General features: G+C 38.7%; 1 protein-coding gene across 4 annotated transcripts; it reads left to right on the top strand.

The window, feature by feature from the left end:
* The first annotated feature begins 12,126 nt into the window (after nt 1–12,126).
* LOC147634517 (uncharacterized) lies at nt 12,127–18,139 on the top strand. Of its 4 annotated transcripts, none has more exons than XM_086803581.1 (10): nt 12,127–12,421; nt 13,505–13,982; nt 14,088–14,224; nt 14,302–14,349; nt 14,431–14,484; nt 14,585–14,689; nt 14,777–14,983; nt 15,103–15,188; nt 15,343–17,153; nt 17,248–18,139. In XM_086803581.1, the coding sequence occupies exons 2-10, from the start codon at nt 13,544–13,546 to the stop codon at nt 17,385–17,387; spliced, it is 3,027 nt and encodes a 1,008-aa protein (XP_086659707.1). In that variant the 5' UTR covers nt 12,127–12,421; nt 13,505–13,543; the 3' UTR covers nt 17,388–18,139. The 4 variants fall into 4 exon arrangements, with proteins under 4 accessions (XP_086659707.1, XP_086659706.1, XP_086659709.1 ...); XM_086803580.1 differs by having other exon boundaries at nt 12,135–12,421; nt 14,299–14,349; XM_086803583.1 differs by having other exon boundaries at nt 12,166–12,421; nt 13,505–13,838.
* Nucleotides 18,140–24,864: the final 6,725 nt, after the last annotated feature.

Raw genomic sequence — 24,864 nt, 5'->3', positions numbered from 1 at the left:
TAGGGCCTGGTGGAAGGAAGTAATCTTATAGGGTTGGTAGTCTAAGATTCCATATTAAGGGAGGAAGGTGTTCCTATGGCGCATGCTAGTTGGAGGCTTACCATTGGATGACCACTTCGCGGAAGCAGCAAATTGCTTCTGGTAATTATGTGTTTCTTACTACATGCTTGGAAACATGCCCACATCATTTCATTTCAAGTCCGGTGGCAAAGAAGGTGTGGGATTTCCTTTCTCACGTATGGATTCCATTTGACAAATAGGCCTGTAAAGGTTAAAGACTGGATTTTTGGCAAGATTTTGAATGGGCCAGATAACTTAGAACATTCAGTTTTCTCTCAGCCTGTCCTTAACATGAGGTTGAGGCAATGGATAGAACTGGTTTAAGAATTTGATTTTTGAAATTAAATTTCTTCCTGATAAGGAAATTGTATTAGTCAATGCTCTTAGTCATTGAGGTTTTAGTATGGTTATCTCTATGCCCTCTAAACCTCTTCTAGAGCAAGTTAAGTGTCTTCTTCTTATTTTCAGCCAATCATGGTAGTTTTGAACTCAAATAGGAGGGAGCTTTACCTTGGAGGATGGATACCTGCTTTATCATTGAAGGTTGTGCATTCTTCATAACGAGGAGATTAGAAAGAAGGTCTTATCGAAAGCACATGATAACCCTTTAGCATGATACCCAGGTTATACAAAGACCTATGCTTTAGTTAAAGGAGTTTCTTTTAGAATGATTAAAAGAGGTATGTATTGAATTATGTAAAGCTTGAAGGCTTTACCTTGGAGGATGGATAATTGCTTTATCATTGAAGACTGTGCATTCCTCATAATGAGGAGATTAGAAAGAAGATCTTATCAGAAGCACGTGATAACCCTTTAGCATGATACCCTGGTTATACAAAGACCTATGCTTTAGCTAAAGGAGTTTCTTTTAGAATGATTAAAAGAGGTATGTATTGAATTATGTAAAGCAATGCCTTTCTTATCATAAGATCAAAGCTAAAAGAGTTAAGCTTCCAAGGAAGCTTCATCCCTTAGAGATTCCGTAAATGAAGTGGGAATGTATTGGTTTGGACTTCATCACTTGGCTCTCGGCTATGTAAGGTGATATGATTCCATCATGGTTGTGCTGCACATATTAACTAATGAAACCACTAGGATCATGGGGAGACACACCATCCAACCAAATACCAACTGGTTCATCACTTCAATCAAATTACCATAACCGAAAATTTAATAAATAATCATAAAAGCATAACATAGCATAAAAACACAAGAGAGAATCATTGGGTGCAATCTATCCCCCCTCAAGAAGTGTCGGCTTCCTTCCACTTCTCGAGTATTTATGCTTTATTAATCAAAATAGCCCATAAGCCAAAAATAGATGCACACTTATGCATGGGCTTGCCCTTTACAAAAATGGGGGTTGCTTTTAACACAAGATTAGGTAAAGTGTTCCTATCTAAACACTAAAGGATAATTACAAAATGAACCCCAAGAGCTAATTCACGTGCAAATAAATAAGTCCACGCCCAATATAACAAAAGTGGGCGGCTCAATGGGTCCACGCGCCCGAATACATCAAAATGGGTCCACGCGCCCGAATACATCAAAATGGGGTGGATAAATACAAAATCTCGTAGTAGACACTACGGCAAAAATATTAAAATGAGAACCATCCTGGTAATAGCTCACACCATATCACCGCTATCACGTCCCAGCCAATTTGGCTTATAAGCACGAGGCTCGTCAATCTCACCAACCTACAAGGTTGTCCATTCAAACACACTATGAGTTAGCAACACATGCTATAAGTCCATGATAGCACATAAGTAATAAATCTAATACTTAGTTCCACCTATCCCTAATTTCATGTGTCCTACACATGGAATATTTGGAATCACCCAAGTGCCATGCTTTGAACATAGTGGTAATTAGGCGTCCCCAATTAACCACAGAAGGATGGACGGACAAACCGTGACATCCCTCGTACCCGAGATAGCAACTATCCTCAGTTGTTTGCTATCATATCAACCGGCCCGTGTTTGAAAGTAAGATTGGATGATGTCGGGATAGGCGCGGAAAAATCGCTCAGGCATCCATTTAGCATTTTTTACAGGATGATTTTTGAAGGTCAAAAGATATCTATTATATATAGTACATGTGTGAGTAGTAGTGGTCTCGTGGTCAATATAGCCTCAGGTTGAAGTTCTTCTACTTGGTCAACAAGACTAGGTGCTTCCTCATATACAGGATGTGTAGGAATTAGTCCCCTATAAGGCCTCAAAAGACATATGAAAAGAATTATGAATTCTCCAATGAGAAGGAAGTGAAAGCCTATATGCTAGGTCATTAATCTTATGAGTAATTTTAAAAGGACCATAAAAACGAGGAGCTAACTTAACAACAGGATTAGTCTCAACACTTTTAAGACGTCTCTTTTCAATACGAAGCAAAACATATTGACCTTCTTGAAAAACCATGTGCTTCCTTTTCTTATTAGCTTGTTTAGTGTATTTATCTTGTGCATTAGAAATAGCTTTACAAACATGATCATGAATGGAATTGAAATCAATGGTGAATTGATCTGTAGCTTCAATAGTGTGTGACAAATGAGTGATAGGAGTAGGTAAAACTTTTCCATACACAATTGCAAAAGGTGCCTTTCTAGTGGATGAATGCGACATGAGTGATAGGAGTAGGTGACAAATGAGTGATAGGAGTAGGTAAAACTTTTCCATACACAATTGCAAAAGGTGCCTTTCTAGTGGATGAATGTGACATGTTATTATATGCAAATTGCAAATATATGGATATACTTATCCCATTGTTTAGGTTGTGATGAAACATATGCACAAAGTAAATCCAATATTGTGCTATTTGTCACTTCTGTTTGACCATTAGATTAAGGATGAAATACAGTGGAAAAATCCAATTCAGTGCCTAGATTATCAAACAATGTAACTTAGAATCTCTATCAGAAACAATCACTTGTGGTAAACCATGATGTGTGAAGATGTGTTTAACAAACAAATGTGCAACTTGATGTGCAGTAAGAGTCCTTTTACAAGGAAGAAAATATGCTTGTTTGCTAAACCTATCAACAATGGTCCAAATCATATCATTATGGTTCATAGTCAATGGAAAACCAGTGATAAAATCCATGGAAATCTGTTTCCAAGGAGCATTAGGAATAGAAAGTGGCATAAGTAAGTTCTAAGTTTCTTACCCTTATAACTTTTCACTTTTCCTACCCTTATAACTTTTCACTTTTTGACAAACATCACATTCTAACATAAATTTAGCTACATCGATTTTCATTTTAGGCCAATAACAGTCATTAGAAATAGTCTGGAATGTAGATGAAACACCTCGATGCCCCACATAAGGTGACTGATGTAATTCCTATAAAATAGAATGTCTAAAAGGTTGAGTAATGCATAATCTTTTCTAGAAGAAAAGATATCCATCATCGTAGGAATATTCAGCAAAAGGGGTCCAATGATTTTCTCTCAATCTAGACCAAATATCACTAAAGTCAGGGTCTTGGTCATAAGTCTCACGCATAGAGTCAAAAGATGTATTCTCAATCACAGAAATATTTTGAATGGAAGGTCTTCTACTCAAAGCGTCAGCAAACTACATTTTCTTTACCAGGTTGTTATTGAATAATAGGCTGAAAACTTTGAATAAAAGCTGTCCATTTAATATGTCTATCCGAAATATATGGTTGAGAAAGCAAATGTTTGATACTCTACTAATTAGTCTTTATAAGAAATTCTGAGCCTATCAAATAATGTTTCTAAATTTTCAATGCATGGACTACAGCAGACAACTCCTTGTCCATAAGTGCTATACTTACTCTCGAAAGCAATAAGATGACCATCTTGCATTAATACAGCACTAATGCCCTTACCACTAGCATCGGTTTACAAGCACAAAGAAAGGATGTGAAAAATCACGTAATTGTAACACAAGTGCATATTTTAATGCGAGAAAAGATTTCTCTTGAAGTTTGGTCCATTCATAGGGTTTGGTTTTCTTGAGAAGTTCAGTGAGATAGTGCGCTTTATATGCAAAAATACGTACAAATTTATGATAATAGAGCTACACAATAGAAAAGATCGTAATTCATGAAGGTTCTTGGGACGCAACCATGTCGCAATAGTTTTTGTTTTCTTGGGATCAACATGGATGCCTTTAGTAGAAACTATATGTCCCAAATACTCAATCTCACTCTGGAAAAAATTACTCTTTTTAGGATTAATGTAAAGTTCATTTTCCTTGAACAAATTAAATACAATTTCCAAGTGTTTTTCGTGCTCTTTTGTAGATTTACTAAAAACCAAGATATCATCGAAAAAGACAACCACAAAGTTTTGATGTTCAAGAAAGATCCTATTCATCATACGACTAAAAGTCGCAGGAGTATTAGTAAGACCAAATGGCATCACTAAAAACTCAAAGTGACTAGTATGAGTTCTAAAAGGAGTTTTATAGATATCTTGCTCGGCAATTCTTACTTGATGATATCCAGATTTTAGGTTAATTTTGCTAAAGATGCTGGCTCCCCTTAATTTATCAAGTAGATCAACTCTAGGAATTGGGAATCTATTCTTGATAGTGTTCTTGTTGAGAGCTCTGTAGTCTACACACACACGATAAGTATCATTTTTCTTTTTTACAAGAAGGACTGGTGCTCCATGTGGTGAAATACTTGATCTAATAAGTCCCCGAGAAAGAAATTCCTTGATTTGAGTCATAATTTCTCTTTGCTCAAGAGGGTTAACTCTATAAGGTGCTCTAGAAGGTGGTGCACTACCAAGAATAATATCTATGTGATGATCTTCAGGACGTGATCTAGGGAGTCCAGGAGGTAACTCATTGAGAAAGTAGTCAGAGAATTTGGAAATGAAAGAGTCATGGAGGGATGTATCCCTAGGAGGTGATTCTTGAGCACTAAGCTAGCTAACCAAAATTAAAAAAGTTTTCTCCCCTTCCTCTCAAAGCCCTTTTGGCTTGAGTATGGCTAAAAAGTGGTTGATCCTTACCCTCAAAAATTCCTTGCAAACAAGCATTCTTTCCATGATGTATAAAAGACATTGTATGCTTTGCATGTCAATATATGGTGTGTCCTCATGTCGAAAAGGCATTCCCAAAATCATGTCAATACCATGCAAAGGTGCTACTAAGACAGTACGTTAATCCGAAAATTGTCCAATAGAAAAAGCAAGATTCTTTACTTTCTTAGTGCAATTATACTTTTGGTTTTGAAAAGCAGCCTTTACTTTAAAACGAGAAGGAATCATGTCAAAATGAAGAGCACGTGCAAGACGTTCAGAAATAATATCGTGTGGGCTACCGTCATCATGCAAGATTGTGATTTCCTTATCTTAAAATTTTCCCTTCATTTTAAGTAAAGTATGTGGTGAAAAAGAATGAGGATCAGGGTTAGAAGGACCTTCTTGATCAGATTTACCATTGAACTCGTTATCATCAAACTTTGGCTTGTAGTCGTCATCGTAAGCATCATCGTCGTCTCAAATACCAGGGTCTTCATCTCCACCCACCATGTTAAGCCGTGCCATTGGCTTGTTGTTGTTGTTGTTGTTGCTATCATTTGGACACTTATTAGCATAGTGTCCCCTCTGATGGCAAGTGTAACATTGAACATTGCTTGCTTTTTCATCTCGAGTCAATGAATCAGGAACATCTGTCTTCTTTTGTTCTCCACTCGCCCCATTGTTGCTATTGTTGCCAATCTTTGCTTTGTTGTTGAGCTGCTGGCTTCTCTGATCTTGACCCTTATTAAAAGGTCGCTTGAATGAAGAACGCCTATTAAAACCACTAGAAGATGTCGAATCTTTGGAGAGTTTAGAAGTATGATTCTCCTGTTGGGACCTGGGCACACCATTTTTCTTTTCAAGAGATTTAGCAGAGGAAAGAGTGTGAGGACAAAACATATTAAACTCCGCTCTAATCTTTGGATCCAATCTTGAGATGAACTTCCTTTTTAAGATGCTTTTCATGCACTTTTTCTATAGATTGCATTTGAATGAGAGCATTCCAAAATTTTTCAATATAGGTTTGGACATCCTCTCCTTTTAATTGTCTAAGAGTATCCCAATGCTATCGGGCTTTAGCCTTGTACTGAGGAGGTAGAAAATGTCTCTTAATTTCGTGTTGAATATCCTCCCAATTACGAGGTTTATGCTGCCCATTCTTGGTAGCATTCCACCATAAAGCAGCATTCTGAATCAAGTGATTCGCAACACAGTTGACCTTGTCTTTCTCGAAAAATTTCTCTCCCGAAAAATAGTGATCAAATTAGCTAAGCCAAGCCAAAAGAGTGTGTGTGTCCTTCTTTCCATTAAAATTATGAAAAGAAAAATCCTTGTGACTAATGCGAGATTCTTTTCGAGCCGTTTGAGCATCTAAAGTTGCTTTCACGGTTCGAAGAATAGAATCGTCATCATTATCGCTTCATTGTCATGCTTATGCCTTTTACATGATTTCAATTGGTCTTCTAATGCAAGTCTATGAGTGCGTTCATTGACCAATTATGCTTGCAAAGCTATGAGTTGCTCTTGAATAGACGGAAGCGCAGGCAGATCAGCCATGAATGCTAAAAAGAAATAAAGATAGGAAAAAGTTAGAAATACTTATATGATTTTTCACTCATAGTAATAATTTTGAAGATCTTGAATCCCGTGGCGATTAGAAGAGCGGTGTGGCCATCCAAAGCAATCACCAAAGTGCTTGAAGTGGACAAATACAAAATCTCATAGTAGACACTATGGCAAAAATACCAAAATGAGAACAATCCCGGTATAGCTCGCACCATGTCGCCGCCATCACGTCCCAGCAGTCCAGCTTCTGAGCACGAGGCCTGCAATCTCACCAACCTACAAGGTTGTCCATTCAAACACACTACGAGTTAGAAACACATGCTACAAGTCCACGACAACACATAGTAATAAATCCAACACTTAATTCTAGTTATCCCTAATTTCATATGTCCTACACATGGAATATTTGGAATCACCCAAGTGCCATGCTTCGAACATAGTGGTGATTAGGCGTCCCCAATTAACCATAGAAGGATGGACGAACAAACCGTTGACAAGTATGGTAACCCATTTGCTATCAATTAAAAAGACCTTTCCAACGTCGACATCATTTGATATCTTTATAAAAGAAATAGTAAGACTTTATGGACTGCCTTATTACATCGTTAGAGCTAAGGATAATAAGTTTGGGCACTCATTGCATTGTTAGTGTTAAGGATAATAAGTTTGGGCACTCGTAGACATTGACATAATGACTTGGAAAATAATATCTTTTGTATAGATTTTCCAATCTTAGATAGCTCATCTATGGGACTACTACTACCATCTGTGTTCTTAAGATTCCCATTGGGGACATAGAAATGCTTGTTCAGAATATTACTATTTGTCATAAACTAGAAGAGTGTGGCATTGTAGATTAATACTATTGGGTTATAGATTAATACTATTGGCCTTGTAGATTAATATTATTGGGTTGTAGATTAATACTATTGGTCTTGGAAGACAATGTATTTTGTAGAGATATTTTCAACCTTAGATAGCTTCTCGCATACAGGATGGCCACTATCATCTTTGTGTTGTTAATATTCCGATTGGGGACATAGCAATTGTTGTTTAGAATATTGCTATTTTTCATGAACTAGAAGACTCTAGGCCTTGTAGATTAATACTATTGGGTTGTAGACATTGACATAATGCCTTCAAAAATAATGTCTTTTGTAGATATGTTTCCAAGCTTAGACGGCTCCTCCCAGCCCATAAGATAATTATTCTTGAGAAGATTCGGAGACCACATGATCTCATGGATTTTTACAAAGACTTGGGAAGCAGGCCTGAAATTTAATGCCTAGTATTGGGCTTCATAAAAACTCCAATGACGTCTTCCCCTTATTTTCAAGGCAAATGATGCCCTGATGTAATTTTCAAGGTTTCAAGCCTTATGTATCGATCTCTATCTCTAGCCCCAAACACCTACAGCCCACAGGCCATTGTCCAGTAATGTAAATCACTTAGTTTACAAACTATCAAATCACTCATTAACAGTGTGATTGCACACACATACACATTTTGTATGCACATTGAAGCACAATGGAAGACAAAGAAGTTGATAGCAGTCCACAAACAAAGAGACTGACCGTTATCTTTTTTTTGGGAGCTGCCACAGATCGGCCCACTCCCATCACAAATTGCAATATGAGAGATTGCCTAGCTTTTACATTGACCTTCAAAATCTACAACACTTCAACTTTATACAAGGCCTATGCACACCATACTTCCTACCAAAAACTTGTTTCGATATGTTATGTTCAGATTCATGCACGTATAAATAGCTCAAAAATTCTCAGCACAAACACGAAAGCCTATTACTGAAAACACCCATTGACATTTCTTATATCAAACCACGCTCGATACTGTAGTGGAAAGAGGGTCGAGACTCGAGAGAGAGAGCGAGCGAGATAAAGGGGCTTTTGGAGGATCAAAATTTATTTATTGCTGAATAATATAGGAGGAAAGATTATATTAACAGACCCCCAGTGTCGCAAACCTTTGAGATGAGAAAACAAAAACTATATTAACCCACCCCAAGGGTCAATGTTGATAGAAACCTTTGAGATGAGAAAATAAAAATCTTACTGCGTCCTTCACTACCTCGGAGAGCTCTCCGTCGTTCTCATTGCTTGCGCTGGCTCTCAGGTGGACACGTTATCAAGATAACGATAGTTAAAAGCCTTAAAAAATCAAGCTTAAAAATAGCATATTAGCATGAGGTAGTAACGAGTTCAATTCTCATGAGTCCATGACTCGCTATTAATTATATATTTAGGCCCATATATATATATATATATATATATACCCATGACTCCTTAGGGGTTTTTATAGGGTTTCTTTTGACGCCTTAGTCCCATTGGTAAGATTTCGTGTTGACACCTTAGAGCATTGTGCAAGGTGTATTTGACGCCCAAATTTGTCGATGACGCCCAAAATGGGTATCAAATTTCAGGCCTGTTGGGAAGTCAATTCTTGTATAAATAAGATTTCTAAGCCTTTTTGAGTGAGGCAAAGAATTTTAGACACTTTTTTTTTTCAAAACCATGCCTTGCCAAGCTAGTGGAGTTGTTTGTATGACCTATGTAGTCTTTCTCTCTCTAGAATTTCTTTCAATCTTGTAATGTTGCCTTTCATGGTCATCCTTTTCAATTTGACATTACGATATATGCTTTCAAATCATCACATCAGACTCATATTTCTCTATCCCCAATATCAACCTCATTGAACTCAATTGTCTCATATTTTACCCCACATTTGTGTCTAATCTTTAGAGTTTGGTTCCAAGTCTAAATTTGTAACTTTACAGCTTAAGAACCATCTCCTGAGTCATCCCCAATAGACAAGGGCTCATCATATCCTCCTTAACTTATGATGATTGAACTAGTTTTACACTAGCCCTTGATTTTGGCCTTATTTTGACCCACTTTACATGATATCATTTCTATGATTTTGCGGCTTTCCCTTCACTAATTTGGGCCTTAAATACACTAAGCCTCACACCCTACCCCTTGACAACCCCTAAAAGATGGGGTTTCAATAGTTCTTATGTATTTTAAACTAGGTGTAAATCTAGTTATTATGCAGGTGTATTTTAAACTAGGTGTAAATCTAATTATTGTGCAAGATGACTAGCCTTCATCTTACTTTACATTAATCCATCTTTAGGCATCTTAATCTTTGAATTTTGAGAGGTTTCGTCCTTTAATTCACCCATGATTTGTGGACTTTCCTAGGCCTCCCAAAACAATCCTTGGTGATTATGCTGACACCAATACCATCGTCCAAGATTGTGGAGATCATCATTCCTATGTACACGACAGGTAACACGATGTTTATTTTGTCGCTTTTTAAAGTAGTGCCCTAGCTTGTTCACAGGCACTTTTGGACGTCCTTTAGTTTTGGTTATAGGAAATCACTCTATTGATGGGACCAAAGTAGGTAGGTTTAAGGGAGTGTGGTTGATACACTACAGTCGATTGTATTATCAATTCCAACAATTCTATAGGCACTTTTGGCTGATCTTTAGTTTTAGTTATAGGAAAGCAAGATATTATTGGGACCAAAGGCTGGGTGGGTTTAAGGGAGTGTGGTTTGATACACTATAGTCGATTGTATTATCGTTTCCAACAATTCTACAATAATTACAAAAGACAAGAATTTTCCTTGAAATTTATAGCTAGTACAAATTGTATGACATGAAAATCAGGACATGAGTAGGTATATCCTACAAGGCTTCAAGGTAGTAATAATTAGTTGATATAATGATTCAAAAAAGTGCACCACTATAAGTAAGGACATGAGCAGGTATGTCCTTACAAGTCTTTGAGGTAGTAATAATTGGTTGATACAGAAATAAAAAAAGTGCATGATTATGAATCTCATGTTCAAATGCCATTTGGATGGTTTTGGAAAGAAAGAAATGATGGTGTACTCTTATCTTTCTCATCCATGTATAACCCATTGGCAATAATGCTACTATCAAATATTTATATTTTAATTTCAAGGTATATGTTTGTGAGTTTTATGGTTGTACGTAGATAATGAGTTGGTTGTGTGTTATCCAAGCTCAACATTCTTGGTTGTTATTTACATTGAAAGGATTTTCACTTAAACTAAACTTACTCTTATAGCTTCCTATGGACATCAACAATATATTTGACTTTTGTTGTTTACATAAAAGGCATCAACACTACGAGACCGTTACACACAAAAAGATATGTGACCTAGGCTTACATGTCATGCTCTCTTTTAAAGTCCTTTTACACATGATTAGTATTATATGAAGCCTTACATAAGAGAAGAGAACGACACTTTGTGACTTTTGTTGAAAAGTAATGTCAATATACTTTCATCCATTTACAATTCTCATACTTTCATCCATTTACAATTCTCATATCTTTCTATCACAAAGATAAATACCCAATTTTCATATATCCTTACTTGATTTTTATAAGCACAAAAATCTAGAAAACATTCTATTGGTTCAATCATGATGCTATGAAACAAAGGCTATCTGTGGAGCTAGATTTGACAGTTCCATGTAATGAAAGCTAGATTTGACAGTTCATGTAATGAAAGCTGTTAGTGTTCAAATGCATTTTGTTTCACCTCCCCTTTATAGGATTCACAACACCTTTTTTTTGGGGGTGTATAGGTTACATTCTTATGTTGTAACACATTCTACTCTTATAACACATTCATGCCTTGTGCGACAAGGTAGAAAAGTTTAGGTTACATTCTTATGTTGTAACACATTCTACTCTTGTAACACATTCATGCCTTGTGCGACAAGGTAGAAAAGTTTAATAGTACCAAGGTCGAGGTTGTATTATCATGAGTTCTCATCATGGAGTGATTATCGTAAATAGGGAATTACCCATAGAAGTGTGACGTGACACATTTAAATAACATAAAGAAAGAAAAAAGCAAAATCTATATCATATTGTCTAAGGATAAAACCTAGAAGTTGAGCCTACTCATTCTTGAATCTTCTTTTATGATTCAGAAATATATTCACACCTACACTTTTTACCCTTCTCTACTAGGTAATCGAACTTCTCATTTGAGACTAACAATTATTTCTAGAAAAGAAGATAGCTTACTTCTTTTTTGTGAACTGTGTAAGCTCCTATGCTATCCAAAGGTTAGAATTTCAAATGTCTAAGGATTGCAGTTCTATCTTGTTTATATATGAAGGCAATAACCACATGGTTCTTAGCTTGTTGTGATGTTGCAGTTGCATCCTATTTTATTGTCACCAGTGGATCAATACCAGAGGAGGGTGTTGGGGAGAGATTAGTTTATTAATGAGTTTAAAAAATGAAAGGGAAGACGTCGCCGTCAGCCAAGGAAACCGCCAGAGAGGATATTCCGTCAAGGCCGTCAAAAAGGATTGACGTGGCACATGGTTAGTGGGGACGTGGAGGACAGCTAGGCAGCGGGGCCCATTTTTTTGATTTCCTAATTTTACCGGGGCCCCAAAAGTAGAATAAAGAAAATCTTTCCCCCCTCCGCCCTCTCTCGCCCTCTCTCTCTCTCTCTCTCTCTCTCTGTGTGTTTTTGTTGGTTCCATTTTTGTATGCCTGTGGTGAAGCTTCTCGGTGACGCATCGCGGCATTCACGGTTTAAGCTTTAAAAGAACTAGGGTTTTGGTTCTGTGTCACGAAGCTTTTCCGCGAATGTTTTCTCATCCTGTCGCCAGTTAGGGTTCCTCTTTCCCGATCTGTTTCTGCATTCTTGTCCATCGCCGGCCTCCGGCATCTCCGACGCAACTTTTCTACAGGAATCAACCTCTGGCGGCATGACAGGTTGGTCCTCTTCTTGTCCTCTCCTGTATTTTTCGGTCGATTTCTGTTCTTCGGCAAGGTTGTCTCGAGCATGCGAATCGCCATCGCTGCTTTGCTTCGTAGGAGTTTTTCCGAAACCCTACTTTCTTGGGTTCTCACCACTGCCCGCGGATCATCATCAACAGATTATGTTAAGTTGATTTCCGTTCCCTCGCTAAGATTTTGAACAAATAAACCTGCGTGGCTGGAGGGGGGGAACGGTTATCGCTATTTTTCCCTTGTTTTTAAGGGTTGATTGGGTGACCTGAAACCCTTTTTCTGGCCTGCCAATCAAGCGGCTACGGGATGCCCGTCCCTCTATACCTATCCTATCGAGAGGGCTGACTCCTTTATAGGAATAAATGACCTATCTTCTAAGACCGACACTGCGACTCCTAGTTTGTGTTTTGTTGGACCCAAAGTCCTTCTGCTGGCTTTTGGTAGAGATCTGCAGCTTGCATTTTTTTGGCAATCTGGTGTTCAGGCTTCTTGTGGATATGGAAGACTGTGTTCTAGAGATCTCACATTGGCTGGGAGATATTGGGATGACATGTGCCGAGATGGAATGCTCTAGATTGCACATATGTATGCCTATTGACACTTTAGAATTGCGCCACCTCTTGTGGTCTTGCTTTCTTGGATGGAATAGAAGAGGTGCATTTTTTTGGTAGAATAAAAGAACCTTTGAGTCAAGTGATGGAAACAAACGAGGAAGAATCTGAAACCAACATGATAGATAATTACGAAGGATTCCTTCAGAAGCAAACACTTAGTACTCGTTGCATTTATGTAAGGAAAAGTAGATTTGAAACACACAGGAGGAATTTTTGAAAATCTGTTATGAATCAGGAGCTGTGTTTTGTGCATGCCATACTTAGATGCATTGGCAGCCGCAGGCTGAAGGATGAGGTGCATCCACTCAGATATAATGTGGAGGTGAAATCACTGCAGACACGCTAACAATTGTCTGTTGAATTCACCTGCTTATGACTGCTGTTTTTTGCTTTGATTTTGTATCTTTTATTCTGGATTTGGAGTGACTGGTTTCCTGATTCCTTGTGGCAGTAATTCAAAGCGGAAGCTGGAAAGGGTGGTTAGAATAGGATGCGGGATACCAGCAAACCCTTTGCGGGAAAGTTTGTTGAGGGTTTACCCAATGTGGAGATGAAGGCGAAAGAACATCAGGAAACATTAGATAATCTGATCAAGCAAACCCTCATTAGTGATACCTTCTTGTCATTCAATAAAGCTGAGGAGAGCCCTTCTCAGTGCTTTCGTTGGCTTGATACATTTGACCAGCAAAACACCAACCGGGGTTTAAGTAGTACGAAGTTGGAAGTGGCTTTGGATGCCAAAGGAAGTAGGCAGGAGCAGGCTATTCGATTCGATCCTAAGACAGGTGAAAGTCCTGTTACTAAGAATTCATTACATTCTAGTATAAAAGGTGGCAACATGTTTGGAAGAGGTCTTCAAACTTCTGGAGATAAATTTCATTCGTTAAAGTTTCCAGAAGCCATGGTTGCCATTGCCCAAGCAGCTAAGGGTAATGACTTTTAGCTCTTTAATCAAGGCAATTATGTTCATATTTTACCTTAGTGTGGCGTTTGGAAGCCGATTGCTTGTCTTGATGTGAATCATGTGGTTGCAGATCTCCCAGGTTGGCCATTGATGTCAAACAAAATGCAGATGCATAAGTGTGAGAAATGCGCTCAAGAGTTCTGCTCTCCCCTAAATCTGCGGAGGCACATGCGGGCAACACATCGACGGCCTCTGAATGGGGATAAGGTTAGAATATGCCAAAGTAGTGTGGTATTGTAACTTTTTGACTTGGAAAAACTCACTTGTTTCACACCTTGAAGCAGGAGGATTTGAAGGAAAAGAAAGAGCAAATTGCAGCTTATTGGGATAAGGTGAGTTGAGTGGGTCTTTTTGATGTAGCTGGGTTAGTACAGTTGTCCAGTTTTTCATTCCTCACGTTTGGGGTTTTGCAGCTGACTCCAGAGGAGGCGTGTGAGATAGGGTCATTTAAGAATATCTCTCTTGTGGTAATGTTCCTGCAGTTGGCTTACTCCTTCCATATTTCCTCTCATTCTACTCTTTAAGCCAAGAGGTCGTCTTGTCTGATTTGTTTCTGTCACGTCTCAGGATCTCTCAGCTGCATCCGTAACCCAAGCCCTTTCCACTCACCTACAGCAACCTGGCCTGCTGCTGTTACCTCAGTCTTACATCAAAGTAGCCACAGCGCTTCTGGTAAGGAGCATTCTGATTTGCTATAGATTATGGTCTCTGTGCTCATGAAATGTGCTTAGGGATGCTACCATGGGTTGACGATTGCAGGATATTGTACAAAACAAGCCCTTCAGATTTCCTCTCAAGTCAGAGGAGTTGTTCATCATCCTTGATGATGCGAGTGAAAAGAACATGCTGTATGGTGTAACCTCTTCCTCCATGCAGCGATGCATTTTTGACAGTGAACCTGGAAGAGTTGGCCTTGAAACAAAGAATCTTGTTGCCTCTCTTGGTTTTATGGTTGAGCTCAGGCTGGTTAGTAAGCTTGGCTGATTGTGTTGTGCATGTAAAGCTTGTGTGTCTAGAGTGGTTGCAAGTCATGGTGCATGACGTGGGAGAATTTTTGGGGGTGTGTTTTTCTTTCTCCTGTTTAGGTGAAAGCATGGATGGATGACAAGGACGCAGAGGCTTTGCGGTGTCAGAAAGCACTGGTGGAAGAAGAAGAAGCAGCCCAAAAAAAGTATGTTCAGTAAATCTGCAAAAGCATCACTTTCACTAGGGGGTGATGACACAATAAATTTATACAGTAACACAGATTACACTAGAGCCGCTAAGTGTGTTTGGAAGTAGGTAATTCCGTGTTAACTAGATTTATCACTTTTTGGTTTATTCAGGCGAGAAAAGCTTCAGGAAAGAAGAAGACAGAAGAAAATGAGACAGAAGGAGTCCAAGGACAAGGAAAGGAAGGGTAGTGAGCCTTCATCTCAACTACAGGAGTTGACATTCTCTCACGAAGGGGATGAGTCTCTGACTGCCACACAGTCTAGTCCTTCATCAAGCGGCTATTCTGGGCCAGATGCAAACCCTATGGAGACATCACAGGTGGTTCCGCTTGATATTGAAGGTGCCAACAATGGTAACCCTTCAAGCAGTGGTTTAGAAAATGGGCAATATTTCAGGGATCCTGATGACCGGCAGGGTACTGGCTTGGGATATGTTGTCTTACAGGAGTTGGATTCACAGGGTGGTTTTCTGGATCAAAGAGGGGAGAGTAGAAGAGCAGTTATGCAGTTTAGGCCATCTTCTGAACAAGGTGTTGGAAGGGGATGGGGCTGGAAGGATAGGAGACAGGGTGATCTTACTTATATTCCAAGTCACCTGAAACAGCCATATAGCAATGACAGAAGGTATTATGAGCATCAGTATGGAGGTCAAAGGCTGGTAAGAACTCCTTACAATACCATTGGAAGTTCTGCTCCTGAGTTTTCAAAAATGGCTACTCCCAGATACAGTCACTATCGTGAAAAGTCCTCAGGCTTGAAGAGACCAACCTCTATGGCAGGGAGTGGCCATGCGGTGTGGACAAGAAAAGCACCACAAGCGCCTGCTGCAGTGTCTCAGCATGATGAAAACACTCAGCTTGATGTGGATCATCCTTCGGAAGCAATTTTGGGTAGCCAATCAGAGCATCTGAAGACTGATGATAATTTCTGCCCCACAAATCCAGGGAAATCTGAAGGGTTGAGCCGGGACTCATCTCTCTCTTTCGATTCTGTCACCTCTCACTCTTCTGGTAGCGTCTCTGCCAGAGTAGGGGCTGAAGAGCAAGAAAATTCAGAAGATTTGAGCGTATCTGTCAGCTTTTCTACACAGACTACCTCAGCAGGGGGAGAAGACAGTGGTGGAAGTGGGGCACTTGTTATTGGGTCTGTCATGATTCCCCTTGGAGATACTCGGTCAAGTGGTCCTGTACATGCTAAATGGGCCAAGGAATCAAATGTCAGGAACCTGCCAGGAATGGAGTCTGAAGAAGATGGGAGTGACTCGTTAAGTGAAGCAGTGCCAGCTAGTTCCTCCAGCTCAGCAGCTTGTGTAAGTGAAGAGGGTACCCTGCAAGTGGTAAGGACCTCTCCGCTTGATGCACCCAGAGAAAGCTCTGTGACCTTGAGATGTGTAACACCGCATCGACTGGTTACTGGAGGGGAAAGCACTGCGCAACTAAAGAACCACTGGCCCAATGTGCTAAACAAGCCTGGAATGATGAAAGTATGGCGCCCTGTTACTCCAGGGGAACATAATGATTCTCTTGCTGCTGGCCCTTCTACTGGAAATGAATCTCCTGAAGAGCAAGGGCCTGGAATGATGAAAGTATGGCGTCCTGTTACTCCAGGGGAACATAATGATTCTCTTACTGCTGGTCCTTCTGCTGGAATTGTATCTGCTTCAAATATCTCTGTTGTGTATAGGAAGGAAGGTGGTGCAGATCTTGGAAGCCATGTCCCCATTCAGCCACAGCCTAGTGTATCTGGATCTGATGGAGGTGCTAGAGACGCTTTTTACACAGGGCACCGAGATTACGGTGAGGCAGCAGTGGTTGAAGGAACTACTCGTGCTTCTGAGGAAGATTATTTTGATCAGCAAGCTGACCCTCCAGGTGCAGCAGGTTTTCCTCAGTATTCAGACATTGCAAGCTTTCTCTCTGGACGTAAGTATTTTTTGGTATTTGGACTTTACACCTTGATTCCTGTTTCCCGGTTGGAATTTTTAGAAGTTCTAATTTGATGTTTCTCTCTCTGCAGGCTGGGCCAAAGCCATCTCATCTTCTGATGTAGCATGTCATATAGAGTTGGATGATCTAGACAATGTGTCTCCATCATTATCTGAGGACAATGTTTCCTCACATTCCATGCCAGATGGCGAGGTGAGGGACTTGCAGTAGCAGAGTTAACTATCTGCAGTGTGATGCCGAAGATGCACTTTGGGAAATGCACCCTGGGTTATTCTTGGGAAGATAATCTCACATGTGGAGGTTTTGGATTCTTCCTATTTTGCCGGTTGTGGGACTGGCTTAAGGTCTTACTGCATGGCATGATCAGGAGTGGAGACAGCTTTTGAGGATTTCACACAGCCGTGGATGATCGGCTGGAAGCAGAAGCAGCCCTTCAGGGTTTATGTGCTCCTCTTCAGCTCAGCGACAGGACTTGGGAGGACCTGATGATGCCTTCATTCGTATATGTTTTATTCCATCCCATTGTTACGTATTATTGTTCTTCTGGTAAATCAGATGCCATTTTGACAGGCATCTACATCAAAATCAAAGATCATCAGGGCTATGAGGTTTGGGTAGGGATCTAACTCTGATAGGTAATGTTCTAATACACTTTAGGAGCAGAGCAAATTCTTACAAGTGGCTCCATATACAGAGGCCTTGTTGGTTTCGTTGCTGGCATAGTAGTCAAGACGGCCTGTAAATATGGGAAAAGAGAGCACCCACAGTTTGGGTCCTGCAATACTTGCATTGGAAGTTGGTCTTCTATATCAAGTGTTCTGACAGTGTAAGTCATTTGTACATGGGAAACGTGCTTTTAAGGGTTACATGGACAGTTTATATTCCAATGAGGGTTTGGGTAGTCAAATTTTGCTTTGTTGACACTCTTAGGTGCCGTGCCATAATCATATAGCACTTTTGAACATACTCGTGCAACTTATTAGGTTAGTATTCTCTTGTTAATGATGCCATGTTTTTTTGGCATGCATATATAAGCAACCTACTAGTCTTATTGATTGGCATCAACAAATGCGTATATCTTGCTGCACAGGTCCAATATATAGGTGTGCGTGGCTTTTAAAGATATGTTGCTTTTGAAGAGGGAATGAGGCCTCGATGGATGTTTTGCTAGGGCTTTTCTCTGTGTACGATTTGAGTGAGTAGGCCTTGTTTTAGCAGTCTGTGCTGTCTTTGGAGACTCTTGGAAGGCGGTATATTGCATAACTGTTATATTTTTGATTGCAACACCAAAAATGACAGCTATTACAGGGACCTCTCAGGGTTTCATTTTGTTGCTTTCTTAAATTCTAGAGTGGGGTGGTGAGGAGTTTACTTCAGACTGAGAATATCAGCCTTCTATGAATCGAATTGCTCTTTGGCAGTATCTGTTTGTGGTAAGTGCAAGCTGGATGCCTACTGACTTGGTTAGTGGGAGTGGTGTCCCAGCCGTCCAGATCAATTGGTGCTTTTCTTTATTAGAGGTTGCAACTTTTGTTTACTGGTGATGAAAATCAGAGTGCATGCTTGGAATACCACAGTCCTGTGCATATGATGGCTTGCCACTATGGGTCTGTGGTGTGTGTCCCGTGTGTAACCACAATGTTGTAATGTTGTTTAGGTTCGGGCCATTCAAAGATGCTTCTTAAATCCTTAGGGTTAAGATTAGAGCAAGGGTCAATCATCATACGGATCATAAATGAAGAAGTAACACAAGCTTAAAAAGTGGTAAGTTTGTGAGGCAAAGCGAGTGGGTCCACGTGTTGATGACAAAACAAGATCTACTTTATTTTTGTACAGGTGGTCACAGAAATTGGGGCACTGTCAAACTTGTGTCGAGGACAAACACTGTTCTGATTACTTCATCCAAATGGTTTGCTTTAAACTAGCTTCAGCTAGGAAAATGTCTTACCATTAAACAAGAGTTAGTTTTATCAACTACTAAAGAACCCTTGAATTCAAAAAATTATGTATTGATTCTGCGAACTAAGTGCATCAAACTTTGTTTTTTTATTTTTTTTTGGGGGATATTGTGAGAATGGTACAGGATTGAGATACCACGAGGGTAGATTTGAGCCCCGTATCTCTACGATGAAAAGAGTGAGCACTATTGTCGAGCTACTACATGCAAGGCAGCGTTCAATGTGTTAACCTGCAAAAGAATTTTGAATAGTGTCTTTGCAAGATTAATTTATCCCACTAATTGCAAGATGAAAGTTGATGCTTTGTGGTCTAACAATAGGAAGAAGCTTTTCAAGTGTTCATGTACTTGAATTTTCATTTCATGGTCTTATTATTAAAAAAGTGAGTTTGGTGGTGTCTCCCTTTAAAAATGCCATCATGTTACATCAGAGGATTTGTCTGTGGCAAGCTTTTGAGTCTAAAGTTTTTCACCTCGACATTGGCCAATTATCACATGCATCGATGAAGGCATTGAAAAAGGTACTTAGTGTTTTTATTTTTGGGCTTAATGTGTTTATTGTCCATTACATCTTCTCGTTGTTAATGTATTTTGTTCATTACATATAAAACGAGGGAAAACATGCTTGTACAATGGGACTTGACCATGACACATCATCATGGGATAATCCTTATTGTTGGATCTCTCCTCTTTGATGTGTACGCTCATCTAGCCTTTGTGTTTGTGTCCATATCTCTAGATTTGTTGTCATTTTGTTTAGCATGTCTACCCCACACTGTATATGATTTTTGTAGAGCAATTCTCACCACAAGATATTGCGAATTGTAATTCTACAAATAAGTCTTGTGCTTCCCTTTCTTACCCTCATGCACAAATTCATTTTCCAGACCTTCGTTTTTTGCCATGGGACATCCTTGAAAGTCTTGAATTTTTTGATCCTTTTCTTAGACTACAAATCTATTTGTGAGTCCCTCTGCTATTTAGGGTTCTTGTTTTGCATATACTTGAATAATAGGGTATCTTAGGCTTACATGCATTTGAGCATTTATGTTAGGAAGCCCATCAATAAATCAATGCTTTTGTGTCACCTCATTTGGGACAGTAGTCCTAACTTTCTCACAATTATCTCCATTCATTCAATGTCATGTTCAAGGCTCTCATTTATGCCTTGGGATGAATAATCTAATTATTATGCTTGACGTTCCTAAAATCCTTGCCTCCTAAACTTTATAAGGAAAGCCTGTGAGATAAGTCATTGTAACTTTGGAAGTTGGGCCCAAGTTTCCATACCAACTCTCACAGCCTCATCTTTTAGTGTGGCTAGGAAGATATGCAACTTTTGGTCATTGTCTACAATTTCATTGGCCACACATATGACCTCGAATTGTTGCTCATAGCTACCTTGGTCTTCATCCCAAAGTCCACCAAATTGTGTAAAGTCCGACCAAATAGTCGCCCTAGGTGCTAGACTGCCATGATTTTGGCAAAAAAGGAATTTAATCCTAAGTCTTCTTTCTCAAAGAAATCGAGAGCCTTTCCTTTTTGGATATGGAATAAGCATCAAAATCCTTTGCTAAATCACTATTCTCTTCCTCTCCTTTACTTTCCTTCTTACTGTCACTTCTTCTTTAATTGGACTTACATCACGTTGGTAGCCCTCTTGTCACTACCAAGGCTTGAAACAATCCTCTCCCATTAGTATGGATCACTCTCACTCATACTAGAGGGAGTACTTCCCATAATGCATCCTTTGTTTAAATTTATACTAGCTATTGCAACTCCTCTAGCCCCCTTCTCCTAGTAGTTTATTTAACTCCTCCGATCGCTTTAGTGAGTCTCTTGTTATGTCTTTCCCAAAGTTCTTCTCTTTCTCTATTTCTTACTTCTCTACTACTTGCACCACTATCCATTATACTCTTATTACTCTCTTCTTAACTACCCCACTCTATCGCCTCATTTACGTAACTAATTACTTCTTCTAAATTTGGTAAAGACATAGAACATTCTCTCACTGTTAGCGCTTGCACAACTATTAAACTAAGCTAGAGAAGTTCTTTATACATCTCCTGAAGTACACTAGTCTCCCTATAATTCCTAAGAGTTTGAGTCTAGTAACATGACCATCCATTTACAACATTCATTTATAAAACAATCACTTGTTTTGGAGGTGAGAAGCACGTTCTTCCCACAAAGTCTTTTAAGTCTTCTAGTTCCCTTTTAACGTTCACGAAAAAGTCTACTTTTATGACATTACAAAGGATGAAATATTTGGTAAGGTCTTCATAACATCCATGATATGGGATGGTTGTGGTTGGTGGCCTAGGTCCTCTCCCATATCCACTATAGTTAGAAATTAACATCATTTACTAATATTATTTATTATTCAACATATTCACTACTCTCTTGAAATGAGGTAAAACAACACCACTAAATATCAACTAATCATCTAAAGTATTAGATTGTAAAAACATATTTAGTTACCTTAGTGACCCATTTCATTATTGTTAATTCTTTAATTAGTATACTTTATTAAAATATTTTTACTTTTGCTGCTGTAGATTTTAAAAACTAATCTTTAATTAGATAAAGTCAACCAATAATTATAAAAAACTTAGCATACCATTCTCTTAACATGTTGTTTATCTATTTTATATCATAATTAACAAATGACTAATGTAAATTACACTTCTTTCATTAAATACCATGTAGCTAGAATTAAGAAAAGTGATGAAAACAACCATTAATCATATTTAATTAGTGATCAAGTGTATGCATTCATTAACTCATAATATATTGCATCTTTGTTAATCATCATCATGTTTTTAATTATGTGGCAAAACTCTTAATATTTTTGTGCATAATATATTTCATCTTTGTTAATCATCATCATGTTTTTAATTATGTGAGAAAACTCCTAATATTTCTTGCTCAATAACATTACCTCAACAAAACAATTAATTTGAACACGAAGGAGCTGGGGATGTGTTGTTTCAACACTTTAGAGTCCCAATCTCTTGCTCCTTGCCACTAATGCTCTAAATACACAATCACTCCTCTCATGAACCCACTGCTTACCCTTGATTAGAATGCTAATGATGCCTAGAATATGGTGTAAATATGATAGAAAGTAGTAGCAATCAATCCTCCCAGGATTAAGCAACAAGATGATAAGCAAGAGTGGACAAAGGAGAGAGAAAAAGCTTGCACAAATCAGCCCCCAAATTCCCCATCTTAGTAACCTACTGCTAATAGCTTTTCCCACATGCCTCAAAAAATAGGATAGATGCTTTCATTGCATTTAAGATTGGCTATCTCCGTGTACTATTCTATCCCCTCTTGATTGAAGGACACTTCACACTAAAAATGCACGCTTTCATGTCTTAAATATGCGGGTACTCAAATTTGGCCATTTCTCACTCATTTTTGCCGCGTAATTTGATCTATTTTGCTAATTCTCTCCACTTTTATGGATTCTCGCTTTCCGGTCAGGCTTACTTAGCAACACACTTTTGCCCCCAAATTATCACTCTTTTTTTCCCTCTACTTTGATCTATTTTGCTAATTCTCTCCAACTTTTATGGATTCTCGCTTTCCTGTTAGGCTTAGCAACACATTCTCAGGCTCCTCCGTAGTTTATTAAAAATATGTTTTTTAAAAACTGAAAATACATCAAATTTACCCATATGCCTTAAAATTTGGCATAAATCTTAAAATAAAGTCTAAATTTGGAAAACCCTAAATTGCGCTACCAATTTGCAAAAAAATTGATGATGAATTATTATAAGTTCAAAAAAAACGGGAAAAAAGGTTACAAATGATACAAGGTGCAGGCTATTATAGTTGTAATTGCCCATTCATACTGTGGTAGTGGCCTACACTATTCTAGCTACTTAATTATTCTAGTACTTATTTTAACACTCTCCCTTAAGGATTTCTCTTGTCCCCCACATGTATCTAAGTTCTTCCAAGGTAACCAAGGCTTAGGTTTGGGTAGCTTGTAGATAAAATGCAATCTCAATGTCAAAGAGAAATGTTAATATCTCCAACTCAATAAGTTCTTCCAAGGTAACCAAGGCTTAGGCTTGGGTAGCTTGTAGATAAAATGCAATCTCAATGTCAAAGAGAAATGTTAATATCTCCAACTCAATAACCTCATGGTCAATAGCCATTCCTAAAAATATTTTAAAAATATTTTTAACCAATCCTCTCGATGCCATTAAAAAGGATTAAATCTTACTATGGAAAAGGTAACCCCATAAACCCTCAACGCCATAGACCCTCCTCCCAATGGTATAGCCTTACCAACAACTATCACTGCTAATCAAGACATACCTTCTACGTTAGCATACATGAACAGTTCCCCACGATAAAGCCTCTACTCTAAGAACCCCTCTTTGACTTCTCCAAAGGAGAAATGTTTTTATCACAAAAACTTTTTCTCATCGCAAGCCCTTCTTGTAAACATCCCTAAGGAATCAATAACAACACCGAAGGTTATTGTTGCATCTAATTAATCTAAATCCACTAACGTGACATCAACATCAGTAGCCCCTCTATTTCAAACTCAAGACTCATCCCGACTCGGAAACACCAGTGCATGATCATGCCAAGAAAGGTGTCAAACCTTTAGTTTCACCAAAGGAGGTAACTCCACCATAAAAATCATTACTAAGATATCCACAAAGCATCACAAAGCATCACAAGACGGGTGGAAAACTAATTTCTTGGAGTGCAAAGCTACTAAAAGAGCTGCAATTCATTTTGTCCACCTCATCCACCCAAAAGTCTAGAAACAATGGTACCTAACTACCGTGCTTCCACAACAACCAGCAAGAGCCCGCTGACCATAACCTCTACCAACTCAAATGTTGTGGGTTTCAAAGAACTTTTTTGCAAGCTCATGGTTACTATATGAAGGTAATGTTGAGTGTGGATTCTAATGAAATCCACAAGACCCCCTAAGACTGCACAAAAAAAACCCTCAAGAGTAATAGCACTAATGCCAAAATAAAAACAAGAAACCTCAACAATGCTGGCACAAACCCCTAATCCACCAAAAGGTTGAAAAAAGATGGAAGCCCACATGCATACTACATGCTCAAGGGTACCGTGAAGGAAATGCCTTCATATGGGTGCCTAAAGAAATCAACAAAGTCTCACCACCAACCTCAGTGAACAAGAGCACAAAAGTCTCACACGGTGTGGAGGCCAAAGTAGAAGCAAGAAGTCCACAACCTAAAAACAAAGGAATCATAAAAACCTGATTGTATTAACCTCATCAAGGTAAGCAATAGGTAAACATGCCTATTGCCTAAGAGATAACTCCAAGGTTCATCATCGCCTATCCTATCCATGATGAAGTTTTTCACACACGTTAGGACCAAAAATGGTTCAATATATGGGCCAATGTTTAATATTTTATGTTAGGTGAGGATTAAGTCAAGGGATACTAACATTGGTGGTTCCTTCTACTTTTGGAGTTACCTTATGTTTCCCCTAAAATTTTATCCCACTTTTAGTGTGGTTCCAATTTGAAAAGGTGGTCTAGGCTATATGGTACCTACCTAAAAAGGTGTGCCAGCTTACTTACTCCCCTCCCACTTGCAAAATAATACATAACCTGTAGGGTCATAAAATAATACTTAATTAGGGTACCAAAATTTGTAATTTAGGTTTCCCCTCCAAAAAGTAGATTTTCATGCAAAAAGGTACTTTTTATGTATAGATTTT

Source organism: Cibotium barometz, chromosome 10, assembly GCF_041138505.1.
Source record: "Cibotium barometz isolate CiBa-2024 chromosome 10, ASM4113850v1, whole genome shotgun sequence".
NCBI classification, from domain to species: Eukaryota; Viridiplantae; Streptophyta; class Polypodiopsida; order Cyatheales; family Cibotiaceae; genus Cibotium; species Cibotium barometz.
This window is presented reverse-complemented; position numbering and strand designations above follow the sequence as displayed.